This window comes from Pteropus alecto, unplaced genomic scaffold, assembly GCF_000325575.1.
Source record: "Pteropus alecto unplaced genomic scaffold, ASM32557v1 scaffold86, whole genome shotgun sequence".
Taxonomy (NCBI): domain Eukaryota; kingdom Metazoa; phylum Chordata; class Mammalia; order Chiroptera; family Pteropodidae; genus Pteropus; species Pteropus alecto.
The window spans coordinates 6,064,476-6,089,810 of NW_006442109.1; the positions used below are offsets into that span (position 1 = coordinate 6,064,476).

The window sequence follows — 25,335 nt, forward strand, 5'->3', positions numbered from 1 at the left end:
GCTGGTCTCTTCCATTCATCTCCCTTTACTACCGTATTAGTCAAGTTAGGTTATGTCACTGTAACACAAAACCCTCACATCTCTGGCTTAACACAATAAAAGTTAATTTCTCCTTAGTCATTCTCTAGGTAGGGAATCAACAATTCTGATAGCTCTTTTCCATGTGGAAATTCAGTGATCCGGGCAGCTTTGATCTTATAGTTTAATGAAATCTCCACACATTTTCCAAAACATTGTGCAGAGGTTTTTACTGACTCAGTCTAGAAGTAACACACATCATTTCTGCATACAGTCCTTTGGCCAGAACTGGTTACAAAGTCTTGCCTAAGAACAAAAGGTTGGGATGCATAGTCTCCCATATCCAGCCCCCAGGAAAGAAGAGACCCAGATGTTGCTAAGCACTGGTAACATCTACCATGCCAGACATAATTCCTCAAAACTTTAACTTCCATGTAACCAAATTGGCTAATTTGGCTGCTAGTATGGTTCATGACCTTTCTGCTTAGCCACTCAACTAACGTCCTCAGTCTTTCAGGTTTACGATTTCAGAATCCTAAAAATTCCTATACTCAGTGTCATCTAGCATTACCAAAAGTAGTAACACTAAATTTTTTTTTAAATGTGGTGCGAATGACTTCTGACTTGGAGACTTAAGCATTAGAGAAGAGCCCGGGGCAATGTTTACTGAACACCTAAAGAAAAAGGATTTTGCAACAAGTTATTTTTTCTTGCAAACTACCTTCTTAAAGGCAGGGAAAAAATATTTGAAAACTTACAGAATGTAGAGAAATTCACCAGGAAGACAACTCCAGAGAACATTATAAGGAACAATGGCATTGGAACTGTCCTGGGAGACTTAAGAGGAAAGTAGCTATGATTTCTAATAAGGATAGAGTAAGTGATATACGGTCTGATTAACACTATAATAGCATATATAAAGTAGAATTCCAAAATATAAGATCTGAAACATAATAGATACTTCCAAATTCTGCTGTATGACAATGAGGATTAGGTAAGAGAAAGGGAATCACAAGTAGAAGTGCTCACAGTTCTTCAGAAATCACCTCCAAATTCTTCTAAAATTGTTGATTAGATGTTTTCCAAATTATAACACATGCTTGTTATGAAAAATGAAATAACCTAGTACAAAAGTATATGATGATGTGTGCATGTATAGGGTGAACTTCTACCAGGCTGGGCCATAACAACTTCTGAGGAAAGCACAGTTACTGAAACTGCAATACAAGCAATTCTCCTTACCTATCTTGAGAATCTTTTCTTTTTCCTTAGAGTTCGAGAATTGTACCTGTATATGCCTGGGTCTTTTTTCATCAAGATCATCTGTAATTCTAAAATCCTTTCTATCTGTAACCTATCTTTCTTTGATTCAGGAAAATTATTTTTTCAATTGTGGTTTTTTTCCATCTGTGCCTTTTCCCATGCTGGGATTCCTATTATTCACAAGTTGGGTCTCTTGGATTTATCCTCCAACTCTCTTACCTTAATACAAGATTCATTAAACCTCCATCTTCCCGGATTCTTCTGTCTACCCTTTCCAAAGTATTAGCAATATATTACTTATAGTTAGAAATCCTACATAATTTGAATAAGGTCATCTTCAAGTAGTACTAAATGGGTGAAACATTCTTAATTTACCATAATAATTGCATAATTAAAAAGACAAAGGAATATCAACAGTAAATAAATATAGAAATTATTAAAAGATGGTACAAATATAGCAAGTATAAATTAAATTTTAACGACCCCATAAAAAGAAGTTTCCTCAAAATTTCTTTTGAAATAGAACATCGCCCTCATCACTTTTCAAATGATGCAAATTTTACAAAACACATTCAGCAATATCATTAATCACAAACTAAGTACAGAATATTTTTATCTATGTATCAGAGAATCTTAAAGTGCCAGAGCCTAGAATCGGCATCTTTCATTGATTTTTGCCCCCTACAACCAAAGATAGTTGGTTATAGGATAAAGTGAGGGGACATGAGAGAGAATTCTTTTTCCTCTGAGTGTTCATTCTTCAGAATCAAAGGGACTGTTGTGTTAAAAATTAAGCATTGTAGTCAAAAGTAAATAGGAACACATCTAATTTTTCACTGGTAAACATTTGTTTTTTTAAAAATGGAAAAGCTGCTAGAACATTTTAAGTTTGCTCTATTCATTGCTAAAGAACATGGTTTGGATGACTAATTTACTAAGTTCCAAAGGATAATCAGGCACTTTACATAAATGAGAACATCTGCAGTCATTCCAGGAGCGATGAAATTACAGAGCTATCAATCCTTGTGCTTCAGGCATTGGGTTGATCTGATCACCAGCTGGAAGAGAGAAGATATTCCCTGTAGTATTTCTATAATATCATCAATTTACATTCAGATGTTTGTTTCCCTTTAAACACAATTCATTGGGGGGATTTAAAGTACATTATGGCCAAATAGTGCACCATGAAGGGAAAATCTTCAAAGGTTTACAAAAATATTTTAGATAAATTAATTTAAAAAAAAAAAAAAAAAACCTCTCAGGGAAGGTAAGCGGAAGAGCATAGAAGTTAACAAAGACGATTTGGGGTATTTTATCACACACAGAATGTGACAGAGAGTAGAACTCAGCATTTGTTGAATAAATGAATGAGTGAATGAATACGTAAAGAAACAAACTTACATGTGCCTGGATTCAAATCCTAGCCTCATCAATATTTGACCATGCTTATCCTTAGTTTACTCATCTTCAAAATGGGGACAAATGTACCTACCTCTTCTTGTTATTACTGAACTAGGTAATGCATGTAAATAAATAAAACCACTGCCTAGAACACATAACAAATAGCAGTCATTTTAAGAGCTCACCTGGGATTGATTTGGCTAATTCTCAAGATCTAACAATTAAATCACTTCAATATATCTCATTATAGATCAAATTGCATATCGACTGTACTGTAAATCTGTATTGTACCGAGTCTCTGTGAAACCAACAGTGTATTACACCTAAGACTATCCTTTATTTTGAACTAAGCATAAGTTTTCTGCTAGTAAGCAGACCTCATAAAATGGTGCCTTCGTCCGTTTAGGCTGCTGTAACAAAACACCACAGAGTAAGGAGCTTATAAACAACAGGAATTAAAGTTCTGAAGGCTGGGAAGTGTAAGATCAAGGTGTCTGCAGATTTGGTATCTGGTAAGGGCCTGCTTCCTCATATGGTAGAAGGGGCAACGGACCTTTCTTGGGCCACTTTTATAAGGGCACTAATCTCATTCATGAAGACTCTGCCCTCATGACCACCTCCCAAAGGCCTCCACTTCCAAATACCATCACCTTGGGGGTTAGAATTTCAAGATATGAATTTGGAGGAGATACAAACATTCAGTCTATAGTAGATGGCATAATGTTCAAACTCATAAAAAAAGAGTAACAGCTGCTCGCCTTGAAATGTCCAGACCCCTAGCCCAAAGTTACTATGAATTTCAGCCGAATGCATACGAAAGTCATGGAGAGGATTGTAAATTGTGAGTAGTACTGACACTTCTTTTTAACAGTTTCTTAATAATTACCCACTTGTTATTAGCAAATTCTCTTGGGACTCCTAAATTAGATGTATCCTACAGATACAGATAATGTTCCAAACTCAAATGAAGAAATTCTGTGCAAACAGAATACATATGCCTTTGGATGCTCTGGACTCAACTAGTTAAAACAGAGGTTAAAAATAAATTTCACAGCATTTGTGATTAATGTAACTTTAAATAACAATGAGAACTTTTTTCCCCAAATAGTGATCAAGTGCTGTTTTCATTGCAACTGAAGAGCATTTTAGAAAGATAGCCAGTTTATGGGACTGTTTTTCCAAGGGCAGGGTTATAAAAAGTCCTTTTTTTCTGGTCAGTAAAATGGTTTTAAATTATAAATATTGCTGCATATAATCAAATTATCTCTTTTCTGGAAGATGGAAAATTGAAAGATTTCTTAGAACTTAGAGTTTTTGTCATTATTTCATGAATCACTCAGCAAAAGGCAGCCATGTACTATTTCAAATAAGTTACTACCTCAGAATGTTGCTATGTCACTTGACTCAGGTTTTTCTTTCTTTTTGTCTTCTATTATCAAATCAACAGTTCTGTAGGCAAGGGGCAGATAACTCCAGCAGTGTTTGGGGAGAGGGAGAATAAGGGTGCTCAATCTGTGAGAACACTAGAACCCCTCTATCTGTCCCTCCACTTCCCCATCACCATGACTTAAGGGAACAGAAGGAGCCCACCATTCCGAAGCTGTGGTAAATCCTCAGGCCACGTGACATTGCATAATGCTATTTGGAGTCAAATATTGAGACTCCTTAGTAACACAGTGATTCATTGGAGCAAGTTACTAAACTATGCATACCCAAAAATGGGTAACCCATTGCTGCCTCAGCTAAACCAAAGGTCCTGCTGGCCCTGTGAAAGGCTCAGCCAGATGCTGAGAGCAAGCGGGGTGAGAACACAGCTTTGGGAGGCAGGGAGATTGAAGAGGGGACAGAGGCACGTTCACAACATACCATAAGAAGCCTCTGGACCAGCTGAATTTAAAGCGGGAGATAAAAGAGACATAGATTTTAACTAATATATTGAGTCTTTACATCGGCTACCTATTTTAAATCTCTAGGAAGTCGATATTATTGTTAGACACCAGAGACTGATGGTGAAAGACGCGACGAGGCTGTTGCCAGGGCTCCCGCCCAGCGCCGTCAGACTGCGGGGATGGGGAGCGCCAGGGGCTGGCTTCAGCGAGTTCAAGAGGGGGACAAAAGCTCGGCTGCCATACAGAAACCTAGGTTTGAGTGCGAGCCTGCCAAGGCGGCCAGCAGCAAGAGGAGAAGGGGGGTCTGCTGTGGTCGGCACGGAGACCATAGCTGGAAGCCAAACGCAGGCTGTTGGCGAGAAGCACTAGCTCCCTCCGCCAGCCCACTCGCTGCGGGGAGGGGTTTCTCACGCCCCCTGCTCCTGGGTGACTGCACCGGAGGTCGGAAGGAAGCGGAGCGAGGGATGAGTCATCCCGCCTAATTCCTCCTTCCGGGTCCCCTCGCCAACGCACGCCAGCCCCCTCCTGAGATCATGCAGCAGGGAATGAAGACTCGGTTCATCCTCAGGAGTCCTCCACGAAACCCCCTGTGGCCTGCGGAGGAGAGGAGAAGGACGGGGCTTGTGACCAATGAGAGCTTTGCTCTGCCGCCCGTCGTCCAATAGGCAGTAGTTTACAGGTCGGGGCGGGACTTAGGAGGGCAGGAGGGGGCGGTTTGGGGCTGGCGCGCGGCGCCGCGTTTCTATAGCTCACCGAGTGCCTGGTAGGGAGTCCGCGCCTAGGCGACGCGGGAAGGCGCCGCTGCCGCCGCTGCCGCCGCTGCTGGCCAAGGTGCTGGACACGACAGGCCAGTCGGCCACCTCGCCAGCTCAGTCGCCCGTTGCAGCCGCCGCTGCCTCGCTTCCCGCCGGGTCCCCATGGAAGAGATGGAAGAAGAGTTAAAATGCCCCGTGTGCGGGTCCTTCTACCGGGAGCCTATCATCCTGCCCTGCTCTCACAATATTTGTCAGGCGTGTGCCCGCAACATCTTGGTGCAAACCCCAGAGTCTGAGTCTCCCCAGAGCCGTAGGGCCTCGGGCTCCGGGGTCTCTGACTATGACTACCTGGACTTGGACAAGATGAGCCTGTACAGCGAGGCGGACAGCGGCTATGGCTCCTACGGGGGTTTCGCCAGCGCCCCTACGACCCCGTGCCAGAAGTCTCCCAACGGCGTCCGCGTGTTCCCCCCGGCTATGCCGCCACCGGCCACCCACCTGTCACCGGCCTTGGTCCCAGTGCCCCGCAACTCCTGTATCACCTGTCCCCAGTGCCACCGCAGCCTCATCCTGGATGACCGGGGGCTCCGCGGCTTCCCCAAGAACCGCGTCCTGGAAGGGGTAATAGACCGCTACCAGCAGAGCAAAGCCGCGGCCCTCAAGTGCCAGCTCTGCGAGAAGGCGCCCAAGGAGGCTACTGTCATGTGCGAACAGTGTGATGTCTTCTACTGCGATCCGTGCCGCCTGCGCTGCCATCCGCCCCGGGGGCCCCTAGCCAAGCACCGCCTGGTGCCCCCGGCCCAGGGCCGCGTGAGCCGGCGGCTGAGCCCGCGCAAGGTCTCCACCTGCACAGACCACGAGCTGGAGAACCACAGCATGTACTGCGTGCAGTGCAAGATGCCCGTGTGTTACCAGTGCTTGGAGGAGGGCAAACACTCCAGCCACGAAGTCAAGGCTCTGGGGGCCATGTGGAAATTGCACAAGGTCAGTCCTAAGAAAACCCACCCCTAACTCCCCGCGCCTCCGATCCTCTGGTTTTGCATCATACAGTCTTCTTTTGCGCACAGTGCATCCCAGCGGGGGCGCAATGCAGGTGCCTACAATATTTGCTTCCGCCGTCTGGTGCATTGCAGGAAGCGCAGGGGGATCATAAACGGCGCACAGGGATATTCACTATTCCCAAGAGTTATTGCGGGGATGCCTTAGAGCGGGTCTCCCGGGGAGCGCTGCCTGCTAGCCAGCGCAGGGCGCCCCCTCTCCGCTGCGGACGTGCAGCTTGCGGCCGAGGCCAGCATGTGAGAAAGCGCTGCGGAACTGGGCAGAGCAGCACCAGTGCTCAGGGCCTCCAGGGCCCCTCCAGAGCAGAGCCGGCGGCTGGGCTCTGGCCGAGGTCCCCAGGGAGGAGGTAGGGGAGGTTGGGTAGCGCTGACCGCCCGGGACTGGAGCTATTGGATAGGCAAGCGCCGTGAGCCACCGCCAGGGCGGGAGAAACGTCGCGGGCTGAATTCTGATGAGTCCGCTCTGGTCCAGACCTCGAGAACCTGCTGGAGGGGATGCTGTGCGCCTAGGAGGCGGAGGAGTCGGGAGGTTGGTGGGCAAATACTATGACAACACGGCTTGCAGGCTGTGATCGTGATCATCCGGGAGCGTACCTATGGCTGGAGTAGCAGGACCCGATGTTTCTGCGCGGTCACGGCCTGAAAGCTAGGCAGACGTCTCCCAGGGTAACCCACTCCTCCTAACCTTCCACACACCCATTTGTTCAGGATTCAACCCTTTTCCTCTTTCAGTAGTTGTCTGCGCAAACTTCGAGATACCTGTTACCAGATTTATCTTTCTGGTCTCTTTTGATGGCGACTCCACCAAAGCTAGCTTCAAGAAGAGTGCCTTCAGTGTTAGGTCATATCATTCCACTGCTCAAAATCCTCCAGTTGTCCCCCACGTTTCTCAGACAGTCCTTAGAATGGTCCACCAAGACTTCCCCTTTGGCCTTATCGACCTCGTTTCCTCCCACTTATTCCCTCTGCTCCAGCCACAAAGTCCCTCTTGCCATTCCCCAACCCACACCAGGCACCTTCTGGCCCCAGTACCTTTACATTTGTTATTCCCTCAACCTGAGATGCTCTTCCCCAAAATATACCCATATCTAAGTGGCTCACTGTCTTGCCTCCTTAAGATCTTTGCCCAGATGTCTCCTTTGCGATGAGGCCTTCCTGACTGCAATTGCTGCCATTCATCTCAGACGCTCCTTAGTTCCCTCCCTGCTTTATTTTTCTCAGTAGTAGTTATCACTACCTGGCATGCTACATATTTTAATTATCATGTTACTCTTGTATGTCTATTGCTTCCCTCCACTCCCCCCCGCCCCGCCCCCGCACACACACACACACTGGAAAATAAGCTTCAAGAGATGAGATCTTTATAATGTTATGCCCACAAAGCTTGGAAGGAAGGGAAACACTCTCGAGGAGATGTGCATAAATTTGACTTCTGCTTTTTAAATAATCTAGTTAGTTAGGGGTGTGAAAAGCAGGGGTTCAGGATTATTGTAGGGAGGGTTTCTTCCCATCATTTAACTGCAAGCCCAAAGATAAGGCAGAGTGGTGAAAAGGGTGTGTAGGCCTCAGCTATGGCTCCTCTCCAGGTGTCCTAGCATTCTTTGGAGCCTGGAGAGGCTAGCCTTTGAGAGAGGCCATTGATATTTTATTTACAGAAAGAAAAAACATTTTCAGCATTCAGGGAGGTTTTCTCAACTCAATATTAATTGAATGTAATCTATATTTACAGTCATTTGTGTTCTCACACATAACCCATTAAACCATGTCATTCCTGATGGAGATTTAATTCAGCACAAATTGAGCCCGAAGGCTTATGCCACTATTTTGAAAAGGCTTCAATTAAAATTTTTTAAAATGACAGTTTTGAAAGTTCAAAAATTTAGTTCTTGGCCAATTTTCATTTCATTTTATGATTTCACTCTTAAACTGCCAACTATAGCCTATGTTGAATTGCCCTACAAAACTATCCTTGGAACTAAGAAATTAATCACCTTGTCTGGAAAAAGAACTTAGAGCCACACACTAATTAAGATGATCAAACCACAGCATTATTTTTCTGTGAATAAGAGCCTATACTTTATCCATTAAGATTAAAAGCAACCTTTAAATCTTTGTCTAGCCCCATGTAGATTTGAAATGTTAAACCATTTGTTTTATCCATAACGGAAGTGATAAGTACACATTGTGATGTGGAGTGGTTTGAAATTTGGATGTCTGCTAAAAAAGATATGACAAAGTAGGCTAGAAAGAGAATGTTGTTTTTTGTTTTTTTAAGGCTATTTCTTCTATGATCTCTTGCACATTTTTTTCCAAATTTTGTTCAGTCAATATCAGGCTTATTAAACTGCCAAGAAAATATAAGACAGAAGGATGACAGATTTTAACATTCACTTATCATCTGTTAGATGAACAACAAATATTACTCCCCCACCTTATCTCCTTAATAAGATAGTAAATGTGTTAGCACTGGATTTTCTCATAGTCTACTTATTTTCTAGTTAATGATACCCCTTATCTCCACAAAAGTTCACGGGCCAGAATTTCTATGCCTTTCAAAACATAGGAGAACAAAGAATTACACTAAGTAATTCTCTCAAAGTTGAGCAGTCAGTTATCAACAAATGTGATTACTAGACCTGAAAGTTTTCATTCATATTCTACCATATTAATTAGCCATTTCTAGTGATAAAGAAAATCCTGTGAATAAATATTTTCCTTGGGCACTGATTCATTATCTTCCACACTCAAGACAAAATGACTGGTTTTCTTTTTAAATGATTTTAAAAACAACCGGTTAAAATTCATTAGTTGTCAGTTTACCAAGTTAAAATATTTTTCAGATATAATAGCCTTCAAAATCCATGAAAAATAATGCATGAAACGGCCTTACAAGATAAATATCTGGTAACAGTTTTTATTTAGTATCAGCATTTGCTATATTCCTTTATCCAACTTAGGTTGGTATAAAGAATTGCTACACACAAAAAATGATTTTGTAGACACTTTCAAGTAAGCAATTAGAATCATTGTTATTACTTTGTAATTGAAGCAATTCATATTCCTAAATTATCATTATCCTTGAATTCCTGGTGTATCAATCATTGAATCAGTAATATATTTGTAACCATTTGTGTGTGTGTGTTTGTGTTGTTGAGCAAGAATTTTCTTTTCCTTTGTATCCTAAGCACTGACTTTTCATTCTGACTGGTCTCAAATGTTATTTATCGCCTTTCTTTTTTTTTTTAATGAAGATTTGCAATTTAAATATTTTAAAATTAACTGTTAGTTGTTATGCTTTCATTTTCAGAGTATTCTGGGAAAATATTTGCTTTTGAGTGTGGTGACATCTCATCAAATATTTCTGCAGCAAAATGTGTTATTTAATGTAACAAAAATGATATTCAGTTAACTATATATCCGCAGTAAACACAAGATAATCTAGACGTTCCTGTGGTAGCATATGTTCATGTTTTTTAATTTTAAAAAAATTTAGTTCTAGTACAATAAGAACATTCTGTGTGCAATGTAAGCATACTTAAAAGTATTAAGAAGAATGCTACAGAAAAATAAATCGTTCCTCTTTGTACTGAGACATAACAGAAAGAGCTAGATGACAGGAGATCTGGGTTCCAGACCTGATGCTGCCACTTACTTGCTGGTAACTTTAGGCAAGTCTCATAACCTCTCTGTGCTTCCTATCCACAGGGATGTAAAGGAACTAAAACTATATTGTGAATGAAAACTCCGTTTTGAAAGAATGATTTAAATGTTTATATCTTACTAATTTCAGGTTGACACAAGAGAAAGTTTTTGCACAAAAGAGAAGTTATTGTCTCACTAGTCAACAATTACTACATAAAAATCTCATTCCCCAGTTTGGGATACTTTGCTCGCTCCTTTCAGAGCACAGAGTGCAATATAAAGGCTACTCTGACAAGTGAACTAAAAGAGTGAGCCACATCATTATAGATCCAGAGAGAATACTCAGTTGAATTAAGCTCAAGGAATAAGAACACTACACAAAGATATACTTATATATTGAATAAAGGTATCTTGTTTTTGAGAAACAAAGCTAAAACGATACTGACATAACTCAGATTTTTTCAGATTCTGCAGTGAAGATAGTGTTGTCACTTCGAAGTTTTAGAAATTGTTCTTTCTATATATGCCATGAAAAGATGCTATGAATTAGAATTTCTGGTCAAATCACAGTTTCCATAAAGTAAGAGAAAATTATCACAACCATCTATTATTAAGTAATGAGAATAATGCACAGGCAAAAATTACCTTCACGATCAGTACAATTAATTGCACTTCTCTCACCTAAACACTTTTCAAAGTGTGTATGCATATAACCTAACCTTGGCAAAGAGGGTAGAATTCATTAAGAACAAAATATTTCTAAATAATATCAGTTTTATTAAGGATTGTTGATTGTAAGAGACAGAAATCACTTAGATGATCTCAGAGGATTTCATGGGAAATGAAACAAAAGCTGCTCACAAGGACAACGGAATTGGAAAGCCAGAAGCTACGTTTACTCTCGGTGTCAATCAGCTTGGACTAAATTATGCTGCAGTAACAGTTTCCAAACCTCAGTGAATTACAACAGCATCTAATTTCTTACTCATATCGATGCCCACTGAGAGTCAGCTGTGGCCCTCCTCCATATCCTTCTTATTCTTGAACTTAGACTGAAAGAATGTATTTGAGATATGCCAACTTTATGGCAGAGGATAGAGAGCAAAGCAGAACCGTTCGATGGCACTTAAAGGTTCTACTCAGATGTGACATGTCACTTTTGCTTATATTCCACTGATTAAAACAAGTTGTGTGGCCAAACCTGATGTTCATGATGCAGGAAATACACTCTTCCTACAGAGAGAGGGACCAGAGAAAAGTCCTGTAGAAGTGGGCAGAGACTATTTTGAACAAATAATATAGTCTGCCGCATGTTTAGCTCTCTCATCTCTCAGGATGGGCTTCCTTGGCCTGCACAAGGCCTGATACAACTCTTCTAGCCCCAACTCAGTACGACATTTCAATTCAACTGTTCATTGTTATCTAATTAGCGTCTCTTAGTTCACATTTTCAGTTTAGAAGAAGAATCTGATTTGCTCAGCTTGAGTCAGGTGTTTACCACCCCTTTGGTTAGATGGGTGCAGAAGATTAGGGTGAGGCAAGTGAGGCATTTGCCTCAGGTGCAAAACTTAAGAGGGCACCAAAACTCAGTAATGAAGATAGAAAACACTGTAATACAATATCTTAAAAATAAAAATGAATGCAAAAAACTCCACGATGAGAAAAATCTCAGCATTTTAAATAAAGACAAGATCAGTAACACTGCCATGCTGAGCCATGTTGGAGGCTGAGTCAAAAGGAAATATCTGTAATACTGATCCTATCTTTGTTTAAGATTTTGATCTTTTGTTCACCATGGATTTTTTACATTGATATTTATTTTTTCAATATTGCATTAAAATATTATATATGTTGATTACTGAGGTTTTTAGCACCCCCTTAAATTCTGCACCTGAGGAGAGTGTCTCACTCCCCTCACCCTAGTCCTGACCCTGATGAACAGTCACTTGATGTAGACCTGACTCCTACTCTCACTGTTCTGCAGTAGGAAAGCCCAGGGCAGAATGCCTTTGAGGGTAGTGGAGGCAGGGAGGCACTGACAAGCTCCTCTCTTACAGTCTAAGAGGAAGCCATTCTGGGTGCAGAATAAAGAAAGCCCTTTTGCTCTACCTGGATCTTCTGTATTTTAGCTGCAGCACTAATTTCTTGAGCTACTTGGAGAGTAAGGCAATAGAGTTGTTGATGATGGAAAAGAAGACAGAGAAGTATAGAGAACCCTGCGAGCTGTAGCTCAGGGCTTCCTCTCCCCAGCAGTGCTCCCACCACCAAGTGGTTTTTGTGAATATTCCTGTTACTATTCTGTAGTATAGTGACTGTGGCCATGTAAGAGCATAGTAGTCCTTCTCTTTGATTTTGTATAAGTGGAAGAAGGAGGACAGAAGATGCCAAAACATGATTTTGCACTAACTTTGGGTGAAGCAAGTATGTAGTTGGGTTGGGAGGAAAATAGGAGCATATAGTTTTATTTCAATAATTCCATATATTTGTTAGAAGAAAAGAGCTCTAGTAACAGTGGAGTTTAGTGGTCTTTGTTCATTCATTTGTTGATGGACACTTAGGTGGAAACTTTTGAGCACCGCACAAGTTTGGGAAACATGATTGCAGGCAATGATTAGCCAATAAGTCAGTAAGGAGGTAAGTGTTCTTAATTTCTTATGTACGAAGAACAGACTACTCTAAAATTCCAGCCTCTAGATAAATGTCCCTAATAAGCCTACTTAAATCTTATGTCAATTGTTAAATACTATGGTCAAAGACAAAGAGGTAAAAACAATTAATACAAGCTTTTGTACTATTTATATGCATATGTTGAATATATATTGGCTTGAATATATGCTGCCTCCCTCTCTAGTATAAATAACTCTGAAATTTTATTTTAGACATCAGTAATACTAATGTAATATAATTAAAATAACTGCGGATCTACTTTGAACTACTTTCAGACTTTGTATACATGATACCAAATGACTAGCTTGACTGAGTTTTTCATTAAATTTTGGTGGATAGAAATAGATTGTTTTTAAAGTACTTTTGATAAAGCAAAAAAAGAGGGAATTTTAAAAGCTTAAAATTCTAAGTTGCTCCTGTGACAATACAGCACAACAATTTATGAAAGTTAAAGGGGTAGTAGTGCTAATATATTTGTAGTAGTGCTAAAATATTTGCTAATATTTTCATATTGATGTTCAGGGTCAATTTTTAGCTATGGAAGGAGAGGCGGCTATAAAATGGCCACCAGCAATGTAGCTAGATCATTAGAGACCTTCTAGATTTTGTCAGCAACGTGTCTCATTCATTCCAAAGGACATCTCAAAGCCAAAAACATTTCCCTGGGGTGTTCTCACAGAATTTTTATCCCCAAACTTAAACTGGCCCCCTGTCTTAAACTGAGACAATCTCAGAGAGAGATTACGCAGAAAACAATCCAATACGATTGCACAGAATGCACTTGGCGTCATTGTCAGGGAAATCATCATCATTTTATTTCACTCCTGTTTGGCCCTTGCCTTGCCATCTTTTTAACTCTTCTGGTTTACAGTGCAGTATGTCGGCCACAGATCTAGTCATAGTCCCATCTACCCAAGTTACCTCTTCCTTCTTGACCTTCCAGCTTCCTCAGTGAGCCCTCTACTCCCGTCCACCATGCCTGCCTGTCACCAATTCCTTGGACTAGACCGACAGATTACCTGACTCAGCTGGTCAAGCCTGTTCAGGCAAGCCACACTTGACAGCCCTGCACAAGACCAGCCTGCCTACCAGGAACCTGAATGCTGCTCCCCACCCACCAGAGCTACCCTGTACCAGCAGCACTCCCACCTCGGCTGGGTTTGAGTATGGACACATCTTTTTTAACTGTAGAAAGTTTTCTTCATTTCGACTGAATCATTTTAAACTGAAAAAGGCAAGAAAGCATCTCTTGAGTTTCTAGTCATGAATAAATAAACATCACTGACTTTTCTCTCCTCCTCAACATGACTGTCTTAAGAGACTCATCCACACCGTGGTTACAACTCCCACTTGTACCCAAATGTCTGAAACAGGTCTAGTCATCTCAGTCCCCCTCCCTCTGTCTTCTATCCACCCCCCTTCAAAGTGCCCATCTCTGTGTTCTAACACTGAACGTCCTCCCACTGTATTGTTAGCATCGCCCACTGGATCCTAATGACAAAGTCAAAGACTGTTTCTGAAATGTCTTTGTTTCCCCAAGTTCTGCACTTAGTAGATGTTAGAGAAAGATTTGTTTAGTGAAGGAATGAATCAGTAAGAATTTTAATGATTAGCAACATATCTCAATACTTTATTTTTCATATTAACCTGATAGAAATAATTAAATTTGAAAATCTCTGTTTCATACTTTTTGCAAAAAAAGGTGCTGAGCACATGGTATGTGCCAGGTACTGTTCTAAGCTCTTTTAAGGCACTTTGTCATTTAATTTTTAGAATTCACACCTCTTCCTATGAGAAAACTGGGACACAGAAAGGTTATTAAATCATTCCAGTTGTAAGCGGCAGAGCCAGGGTTTGAATCCAGGCTGTCTGGCTCCAGCTCATGGATAACTGCTATTCTGTCCTACCTGCTGATGATCATAGGACATAGGACATATAAAGCACGGTTTCATGGTCTTATACATTACAATGACATAACAACTGAGATTCCTTAGTACTCATGTATGAAAATTACCAAGAAATTAGAAGTCATTTTTCTCCAAAGTTTTCTTGTGACAAAATAAGTTTAAAGAGGAAAGTATGGAGCAAAGGGAAGAGAGAGACAAGTATGTCGAGTATTCCATAGACTATATCATCAGAAGTGCGCTGGTAAGACCAGACTACCTGTGAGAGGTCCATCTTGCCTCTCTGTCAGAACCCAGGAAGCGACAGATAGGCAGTAAGGTTATATCAGCTCTGGCATGGCTTCATTGTCCCTTTTCTAACTAAATAATCATTTTAAAATTGATAGAAATTACATAAAGGAATAAATAGAGATGGGGTTTTTTTTGACATTTTAAGTATCTTTATTTCTGCAGATCTAAAACATTTCTAAGTCTATCGTGGAAAACATAAAAATATGTTTGAACCTGTAAGCAGGTATCTGCTCTATGTTTACTTTCAGTTTTTTTCTGTACGTTTTGCCAAAGTGGTTAAAAGAAAATTGGTGCATCCCTGTTTAAGAATATATGCCTGACCCACCTTTTACCATAAATATAAAAAGGAATATATGAACTGGGAAAGCCTATTATTTAGAAATGGATTTAAACACGATTAAATAAAATTATTTTCTTATAAGTCTTACCTAGGACCAGAAATGCATGTTTTATACTAATAACACTGTTCAAAGAAGAAATTGTTTCTTGAAGAATTAGCTTTGAAAGTAGAATGCTAAACATTATTGTTTGGCATAGGAACAGCCACCTTCTGTCATTAGCTAGCACACATAAATAGTTAATTCTCATCTACTGCTGATTTATTCATGTGAAGCTGACTCTCTAGCCAGATAGCATTAATTCAGCTTTATTGAGATTTTTGTTTATCTTTTCTTTGCTCTTACTTTGCTTGCAGTTTTCATTTTAAGAAGCAACTAACTGCCGCCAAATACTTATCATTTTCTCCCATGCTCCAGGGAAAACCTGTGAGGGGGCCACACTGCTGTGACTTGTGGTGTACATCAGTCTAAGACATTATCTAGTCTATGAACAAGGCTGGTTGCAGAGAGAAATGTGAATATGAGGAGTTAAACAGTTTCTGCCTAAGGCTTTTTAACTTTATAGGGAGCAAATGCTTAGAAGGTCAATATACACAGGTTCAACTATGATTACAACTCACCAAAAGCCAAAGGGAAATGACTCTATAACATAATCTACCATTTTTGATCACCATCTGTACTTTTTTTACTTTTCATCAGTGCAAATAACCAACAGCTGATTTTACTATAGATGTGTGTAGGCCATTACATAGTACGACTGATGATATTCATGCCATCACCCAGACACACCAATTCATGAAATTGATAAAATTATGTCACTTATGTTCTACCATCTCCCACACCCCACAAGTGTGAAATGTTATCCCAAGAGCATTAGCCACATAAATCAGCTATAAAATTGGACATCCATCCAACCTAATAAATCTTACATGGCACAGATAAATCTGTGGTGCTTTTAACAAGCAGTTGTTATCAATATTCTTGACCATCAGTCATCTGGCCAAGACTTGGCAAAGAAATATGACAAACACCTTTCATCATACAATCAATGAAATATGAAGAAGCTTGATGTTTACATTCAACTTGTGTTACCTGGCTATCTTCTGCCTTTATGGAAGCAAATCTGACTGATAGAATTAAAACATTATTTAGTATTACATAAAATTTTCTCTACTTTCTACTTTGAGGACCAAGAAATATAGTAAATAGAAACCTGTATGAGCACTGAGTTTCAAAGCTGTCCTCAACCATCACAGTAAGGGTGCAGAATATAACTACCATTTACTTACATTTCAAAATTGGTACATTTACACCTGAATTAGGACATGGATTTCTGATTCCTCTCATTGCTACATATAATAAATTTGTGGAAAATTTGAATTGATAGTGAGATCCTGCTATGCAACGTATGAGGGTTCCAATTTCTCATATCATACCCAACCCTTTTATTGTCTGTCTTTTGACTAGAGATACCCCAGTGGATGTAAAATGGTATCTCATTATGGTTTTGATTTGTCATTTGCTAATGACTAGTGATACTGAGCATCTTTTCATGTACTTGTTGGCTATTTTTATCTTTTTTAGAGAAATGTCTGTTCAAATCCTTTGCCCATTTTTAAATTGGGTTACTTCTTTTTTATTGTTGAAATCTTTTTATGTCCTGGGCACTTGGTCGCTTTTAAAATGGAAAGAACAGAGATGTGAGCCTCTTATCTCTCAGAGGTACTTACAAGAAATAAAAAGCAGATACATAGTTGAGTGTGAAGGAAACTTGTCAAGTCTGGTCCACAAGGACCTACTACTAATTCCTTGTCCCAAAACCTTTATTAGCCAGTTCTGAGGCAGAATGTGAATAAGCATTGCCAGGATTGGCTCCTGATAAGTAGAAAACATGGAAAAGTCCAAAAGCAGGAGGGGAAATAATTCTGTCATCAAGGTCTCTGTGCCTTCTCTTTACCTCGAATTCCACCTTTCCTGACTTTGATAATAGAGTACAATATTATAAAATTCCAGTGGTGCTATGATTCCTGTTACTTACAGGCTACCATTGTGGTATTCAAAAAAGTTACTTTAGGATGTCAAGATGGTGGCTTCTTTCGCTACATTTAAGAGTTATAAATTGATAGAAAGGACACTGGATCTTTGAGATTATTTGCCTAACCCCCTACAAAGTCAGAAAAATAAACTTCAGAACACTTCAATAAATTACCAAAGTCACACAGTATGTATTACTAAAAACCTTTGATTTCTTAGAACTTATATAAGGAATTATAAACATCCAAGAACCTATTTTCATTTGCTTCTTTGTGTGTGTGTGTGTGTGTGTGTGTGTGTATGTGTGTGTATGTTTAATGAAGCTCAATTGAAAATTTAAATCTCTCTTTTGATGGCTCTCCTGTGCCCCCAGACAACTATAATCACAAGTTTTTTTTCCTATACTCCTGACCACAACTATTAAAGTGTGCCTTATTTTTGTTATTCTCTCTTTAAGAGGAAATTATATACGTCTATACAATTGAATTAATGTTCTTTCATTATAAGTAAGATTTTATTTTTTAACATTGACCTTCAATAGATAGTGCCTTTGCTCAAATGATCAATCTAATGGTAGGAGTTCCAGCATGAGGCTAGAAAAGGAAGAATTTATAGAGATTAGATTTTGCTTTGTCCCTCACACAGGGAGAGCTGCTGCATTGCAGTATGGCTGTCCCCTTGGATTGCCTGGCTGACTGGCTCTAGCTCTAGCCAAAAGTGCAAAAGAAGTGTGTGGGATGAAGCAAAAGAGAATCTCTTGTTGCTCCTCTCCCCTTCTGGTGCACTACTTGCCAGCTTTTTTGGCTTTCTACTGACCACTAGTGCTCTCTACTCCTCCCCTCCACCTGTGGTCTCCTGTGAATCTTCGGTCTGTAAGCCCAGATTGGGTTCCAAAACGTGTGCTTTTTTTCCTGATCATCTCCATGCTTTCTTCTGACTAGTGTGTGTCTGGTCTGCTCGTCCAACTCCAGAACCTTGACCAACAACTTCTGGGAAGTCTCTCTGCCCAGTCCATTTGGCTCGTGCACCTTTTGCCTCCAGCCTGACACTAGATTTCCCAGCCTTGGCTTCCTTCCCAGTAAAGGTCCAAGTGCTGACAGTTCTTCAAATCATACCTTGTGGGCAGCAGCTTCAGGGCTGGCACTGATCCCAACAATAGATTACTGTAATGTATTTGGCTGATCACCTGTAATGTTAAAATGAGATTATAACATATATCTAGGCTATATACAAATTCACTCACATAACTTTTCTTTTGGAACATGCCATAAAGTGATTTAATAAATACACACACAAAATCCATTGACATATAGCCACCACTGAAATGAAATATTTCAGATATTTAGTAGAACTAAGAAGTTCTGCTTATGTTGAGGGCAGAAAGTACAGAATAATTTATCAATTTCGTCTACAAAACAGGGAAGGAATGATTTAGTAGGTAGAATATTATTACCCAATTTGGAGGCTAGCCAAAGACTGGTGAATTATTCTCTTCTGAGTGGAGCCAAATAGCTCAATTATAGATTCAGTCCCTTAAGCCTTCTATTTACTATTACAAAAACAAAGTAATCAATTTACCATTTATGTTATTTAATTTGCATGTTATGATGGCTTTGGGTTACTGTCAGTTTTTAAGTTTTCTAAAACGATATATACAAAAAGGTTATTATTGTGAGATTTAGCCATCAAAAATTAACTGGTTTTTTTAGAGAAATTCTTTAATTAGTATGTCTGAAGGGATTGGTATAAAATTTGCATAAATATTAAATTTAAAAATTAATTTCATTTAGTGTTCATTTACATCTCGATTTTCTATAGGGATTCAATTATGTTTATCAGTGGTATATTAAACCCACTATATTCCTTCCTGTCATACTGTTCTTTAATCTTCCCAGCCATGCTAAGGAATTTAAATGATCTGTATTCAGAGCTCTATTCTCACTGTAGCTATCTCAATTCCCAATGCAGGCTGGGTGGGGCCCTTATTGTTGTTGATTCAGATTCAGGATACTGATGGTATAGCATGAGACCACCTGCTGTTTAGCTGGTACTGAGCTCCAGTTTTATTCAGCTGCTCAACTGGGGAGATTCACACAGTAAGAGAGATTTCCAGTTTGATCACATAAACAAAGCACTTTTATATACCCAGAAAGAGGACTGAATCAATGGTTACACAGATAATGGTGGGTGACCATTTTAATTCCCAAGTGCCTCTGAGAAGAACTGGTTCTTGTAACATACTAAAACCAAGGTCATGGAACAGCTGTTGCTAGAACAAGATTCACTGTGTGAACTGTTCTGTGAGATGTGATTTCATACCAGTGTCTTGTCCACAATGAACTATTCCTTTGACTTAACAATAAAGATCGTTAGAATTGGGTTAGGAGGACTTTGTGCATGTTGAAGCTTAGACTAGGGGTCAAGACTTAAGTCTGACAGCTTATAATCACCATATCAAACCTTAAAATACCCTCTTGAGGCCACCATGTCACCTAGAGGAAATATGAGACTCCTTCCACACTCCTTAAAAAAGTTGATCATGTATGCTATTGTGAAGTTGCCACATCAATGCCTTGTTGACTAAGAGCAAATGATGACAGCATTTTGACACTATATATAAGCTAGGAGAATCTGAAATGCACAGCAAGATTCAAGTAACAGACAATAAAATAGTCAGGAGAAACGGGAAATAGAAAGAGTATGGCAGAAATGCAAAAACTAATCTCTGGTTAAACCCTTTTATAGGAAGCGCTAAAATGAGAGTTAGGGCCAAAGACCAGAGCACAGTTCGAGAGGCCTTTTTGTGATAAAGCCATCTTGGGAACTGCCTACGTGGTTACTGGTACAGAGACAGAAAAGCTGGGTTCTCTTCCTGGGTCTACTATTATTCAGGCAACACAGTGGAGGGATTAAGAACTTGGGCCTTAAAGCAGATTGCCTGGGTTTAATCCCTGGCTTTTCCACCACTTAGCTGTGTGTACTTAGGTAAGTCCCTTGACCTCTTTGTGCCTTGGTTTTCTCATCTGTAAAATGGAGATAATAATCAGACCAACCTCAACAGCTATGAAGATGAAAAGAATGGTAGACACAGGGCCCTTGGAACAGAGCCTGGCCAGAATAAGTACATGATTCATGTGAGCTAGTGTCACCTGTTAAATGGGGCTGGTAATTTCTGCCTAGACCTAGAGTGGTGATAAGGACTAGATGAGAGAATGAATGTATTAGAAAGCCTTTTGTAATAAATCCAAGGTTTTTTGTTGTTGTTGTTGTTGTTGTTGTTGTGATTGTGCATCTATACAGATGGAGGGCTACACAAAGCATGGAGAAGACAACTGAAACCCTTATGGCTGGTTCCCTTACACATCTGTCCCTCCTGTGGAAATGAGGGAAAGTCAAGCAGCCAAAGAAAGCTATATACCTTTCAGAGGGAGGCAAAGGATAAAGAAACAGAGAGGAAAGGAAGCTCCAGAAGACAGAAAATTTTAGCAGAAGGTTATGACAGTCCCTTAGAATCACTCCTGACTTTGAGAACATACCATTCCATGAGAAAAGGGGAACAGTACATTCTGAGAAAGAGCCCAGGCTTTGGAGCCGGAAAAGTTCACCTTCACTTACTTGAGTTTATCTTTAAGTTATTTAACCTATCTTTAACTCAGTTTCCTCATCTGTAAAAACACCATCGACCTCCTTGAATCGTCAGGCAAGCTAAATGAGATTGTCTTTGAAAAGTACCTACCATTGGCATGCCTTTAGTAATTAATAGTTTTATTATTCAAAGGTTGTTCAATAATTTGTTTTGGTGCTCAGGTACTCTTGTAGGTGCTGGCAATACAGCAGTGAAAAAAAGAAACAGACTAAAAAATTTCCGCCTGATAAATTAAAATTTATTTAATGAAACATTTATCGAATTCTTACTATAATCCTTTTTTAGGTTATATGTTCCCTGACAAAAGAGCATATGAAAATTTTTTGCATTCAATGCAAACCTTGCACCAAATGAGGTAGAGGTAGATAAATTAACCAGGGGTCTTCAGAGAAATACAACAAATAGGAGATGTGTGTGTATGTGTGTGTGTGTGTATATATATACATATATACATGTACATATGCACTCATGCAATTTATTATAAAGAATTGGCTCATGCACTTGGGGCCTGAGAAGTCCCATGATTTGCCATCTGCAAGCTGGAAACCTAAGCAGACACCAAGGGAAGCAGTGGTGTAATTCCCAGTCCGAGAGCAGAAGACCAATGTCCCAGCTCAAGCAGGCAAGTATGGAGAGCAAATTCTCCCTTCTTCCACCTTTTTGTTTGGCTTAGGCCCTTGATGGATTGGATGATGCCCACCCACACTGGAGAAGGCAATCTGCTTTACTCAGTCTACTGATTCAAAGCTCTAATCTCATCTGGAAACACCCTCACAGACACACCCAGAAATAATATTTAAATATCTGGGCACCTGGCAATCCAGTCCAGTTGACATATAAAATTAACCATCTTTTTGGGTTAGTTAGATGTTGGCCAAGGACAATGAGAAGAAATTCAGGTAGATTAGACCCCTCCCCCCAAAGTCTTGAGAGTTAGGACAGCTCAGCCATCTGTGTTGCCATTTGTTCCTCTTCAAAACCTGCTCCAAGGCTTCCTGACTCTCACTGATCTCTGGGTGTTTGCAAAGAATTCAGGGCATGACTACAAGGTGGGCAGCAAAAATGAAAAAAAAAAAAATTGATAGGCAAGATGCTAAGGAATGTTTCCAAAATGCAACCCCAAGTGGGCATGTATTCCTAAAAATTTTGTGTAAATCAAATCATATTTTAAATATAGTAGAGGAATTTTCAATATAAAAAAATTCTTTGGTAGGTATTTTCAAATGTAAATATTTGTTGTAAATCCAGATTGCCCAGATTCTAGGTCACTGATAATAACAAGCTTAAAAATTTTTTTCTAGGAAAAAATCAACAAGAAAAATAATTGAAAAACAGAATTGTGAGGTACATCTCAATTTCAAAAACATTAATGTGGAATAAGATTGGGGGAGGGTTCTATCAAGGAATTTAGAATAGCAGTGGCCAAGTGTAATAGAAAAAGCAGGAGATGCAGTTAGAGGTCCCTGTTCTGATTTTGTGTCTCCCTCTTAAGCAATTTACTTTACCCCTCAGGACCTCCAGCTTTTCAAGTGTAGAATAAGGATGTAAGATTAGATGAGAGATAAGGTCCCAGTCAGTGGCAGGTTTAATTGGAATCTAGATTTATTGATGTTTCTCTGGCTCAGTTCCTGACGAGAGTTTCTCGGATAAAACCGTCTGCTACCTGCTGTGGTGTCTTTGTGAGAAACACTTTAATTTTCCTCCTGTTTCAAGTTTCTTAGTTGGGGCTTCAACATTTGGAGATCAAAAGAAGATAAAACAGGTAGCTTTAGGATCTTTCTTTCCCCTCATTTTACCCTGGCCTTGGACATGCCCCAGAAGCTCCAGAGCCATGTGAGAGGGAAGCTGACGGTGCAGGAGGCAGCAAAGTGGGGAGAAGAGAGCACATGCTGCCCAGCGTTGAGCTCTGCTGCCAAATTCCTGGTGGAACAACCCTCTGGCTGATTGGTCTACTTACTTGCAGAGAAAGAAAAGGCCAGGCAGAGGGGTTGGTCAAGAAGCAATAAAAAAGCTGTTTCTGACTATTTACTTCCTAAAATGAGATGTAAGATTTGATCGAGAGAGATATTAGGTGAAAACAAAGGGTAAATAAATGTGCTTATGCCTTCCCACGCTTTCCACATGGGGATTTTGAAGCTTGAGTTGGGATGCGAATGTGTCCTAGATCTCAGGGTAAGAGCGGCAGTTTGGTACTAAACTTCTAAGAGGAGTAATGTATTGTTTATTTTAGATGCACAATTCCTTAAATTTCAAGTGATTATTATTTATGCAGAAGAAACAGATGTATGGAATTTTTGTTGTTGTCACTGCTGTTATTTAGTGGTGTAAACACATAAAGCCCTGATTTTTAGCATTTGCCATGGCTGATTTCAAGCTACTCCAACATGAGGGCACTGACCTTGGAGTTGGGAAGAGAGTCAGTACAAACCAGCTCCAGCACACCACTTCTTGTGTTAGTTCTTGTGCTTTGTCAGATGGGTGGAACTGCCAGATTGTATGTTTTCTAAAATAATTTCTAAAATTATTTCAGTCTGCAGCTGCAAAAAAAAAAACAAACCAAAAACAAAGATATGTTATAGAAATTTTGAGCGCAGAAATTAGGAATGAACAGCTCAGTGAATTTTCACAAACTGATCGCATCTGTGTAATTAGCATGAAATCAAGAAACAGAATATTATCAGCTCCCCCAAAGCCTTCCTCATGCTCTCTTCCAAGTCAACAGTCCCTGGCCACCCCTGCCAAAACGAACCATATCCTGACTTCTTACATGAATGTAAGAAGGGTTTGTACTTCACATGAATGTAACCACACAGCATGCACTCTTATACATGGCTTCCTTTGCTCTTCTTTATGTTTGTTGGATTCATTCACATTACTGCATGTAGTTTTAGATCATTCATTCTCATTGTTTTATAGTATTCCGTTTTAGGAATATTTCACAATTAATCCATTCTACCAGGGACGGGCATTTGTGCAGTTTCCAGCTTTGGGCTATTGCGAGCAAGGAAACTATAAACTTTATAGTACTTGTCCTTTGGAGCACAAAGGTAAGCATTGGTTGGGTGTATCCCCAGGAGGGGAACTGCTGAGCGGCAGGATAGGCATAAGCTCAGCATTAGTTCATGCTGCCAAACAGTGCTACCAAATGGTGGTACCATAGTACGTTCCCACCAGCAGTACTCCTCATTCTCACCAACACTTGCTAGTATATACGTTTTTATTTCTCATTTTAGCTATTCTAGTGAGTATATAGTGGTATCACACTACTGTGATAACCAGTGGCTTTAAGCATGTTTTCATAAGCTGGTCATTTGAATATCCTCTTTTGTTTGGAGTCTGAGTCATTTGTTTACTTTTCCATTGGGTTGTTTGGCTTTTTATTGCTCACTTGTCTTTTAAATTTCGTCTGAGTCATTTGTTTACTTTTCCATTGGGTTGTTTGGCTTTTTATTGCTCACTTGTCTTTTAAATTTCGTTTTTATCTGCAAGTATTAAAAATATTCTGAAATAAGCTGCTTTTTCCTTCTGAGCCAGAGATACTAATTAGAAAAAATTGGCCACCTCTGCTTTCTCTTGCAATTTTCTCTCAATGCAGAGCTTCTGCTACACTGTGCATTGTTCTCTATCAAGTCTTTATCAGTTTTTGTGTATATTTTATAGCTTCACTTAGAAATATTATAAAGCAATTTAGAGAGAAGTGTTTTTTAAGAGAAAACAGTGCAAATGCAAATATATTTTCGAAAGAACAATTCTTCCTTAAATGAAAGTAAGAGCTCTTCAAATAGTCTGTAAGAAAAAAATAAATTGAAACCTCAATAAGCTCAAAAAAGTAATTCTGATTTCATATTAAAAATGAATTTCAAAAAGTTTCCAGAGAGAAGACTTCTTTTTCCACTCCGTTATTTCAATAAAAAGACCTTCTCCCTTATCAATGTCTTTTTATTTTAAACCTTGTCCAGTAAAACTTTAATTTCTCCTATGTATTGTGTGAGCTGTATTATTTTTTTAATCCTTATTAGATATGGGAGTACAATCTGTTAATACATACATGATTCTATGGCAAGAAAATAGAGAAATTCAAAGAACAGTTGACTATTTCAGAGGTTAAGGAACTTTTGCTTGGATGCATGGATGTGGGTCAAACATGCGAAACGCGCTGTTCATAGGTGCTTGATTGCTTTACCCTCCTTCAGTACTTTTTCTCATATAATAAAATGAGATAAAATGTGAAGATTGCTATTTTAGGAGCAAGAGCTAAGTCTCCCTATGAAAAAGAAGAAAGAAATTTCTTGAAATATTCCAGAAAGAACTGGGAAATAGTCTCAGAACTTCCTGAAGGTCCAGGCACATTTCTTCCGAAGCTCAAGTGGGCCTGGTGATACCATGTGTGCTTTTCCACTGTATGCGGCATGGGTGGCCCAGAGCAAAA

General features: G+C 39.7%; 1 protein-coding gene across 1 annotated transcript in view; it reads left to right on the forward strand.

Annotated features, from left to right (window-relative positions):
* The first annotated feature begins 4,747 nt into the window (after positions 1-4,747).
* TRIM9 (tripartite motif containing 9) overlaps positions 4,748-25,335 on the forward strand; it is a 106,005-nt gene continuing 85,417 nt past the window's right edge. Inside the window, exon 1 of the mRNA XM_006920197.1 lies at positions 4,748-6,310. Coding sequence (XP_006920259.1) covers positions 5,489-6,310 — 822 coding nt within the window. The 5' untranslated portion in view covers positions 4,748-5,488. The remainder of the gene's footprint in view (positions 6,311-25,335) is intronic.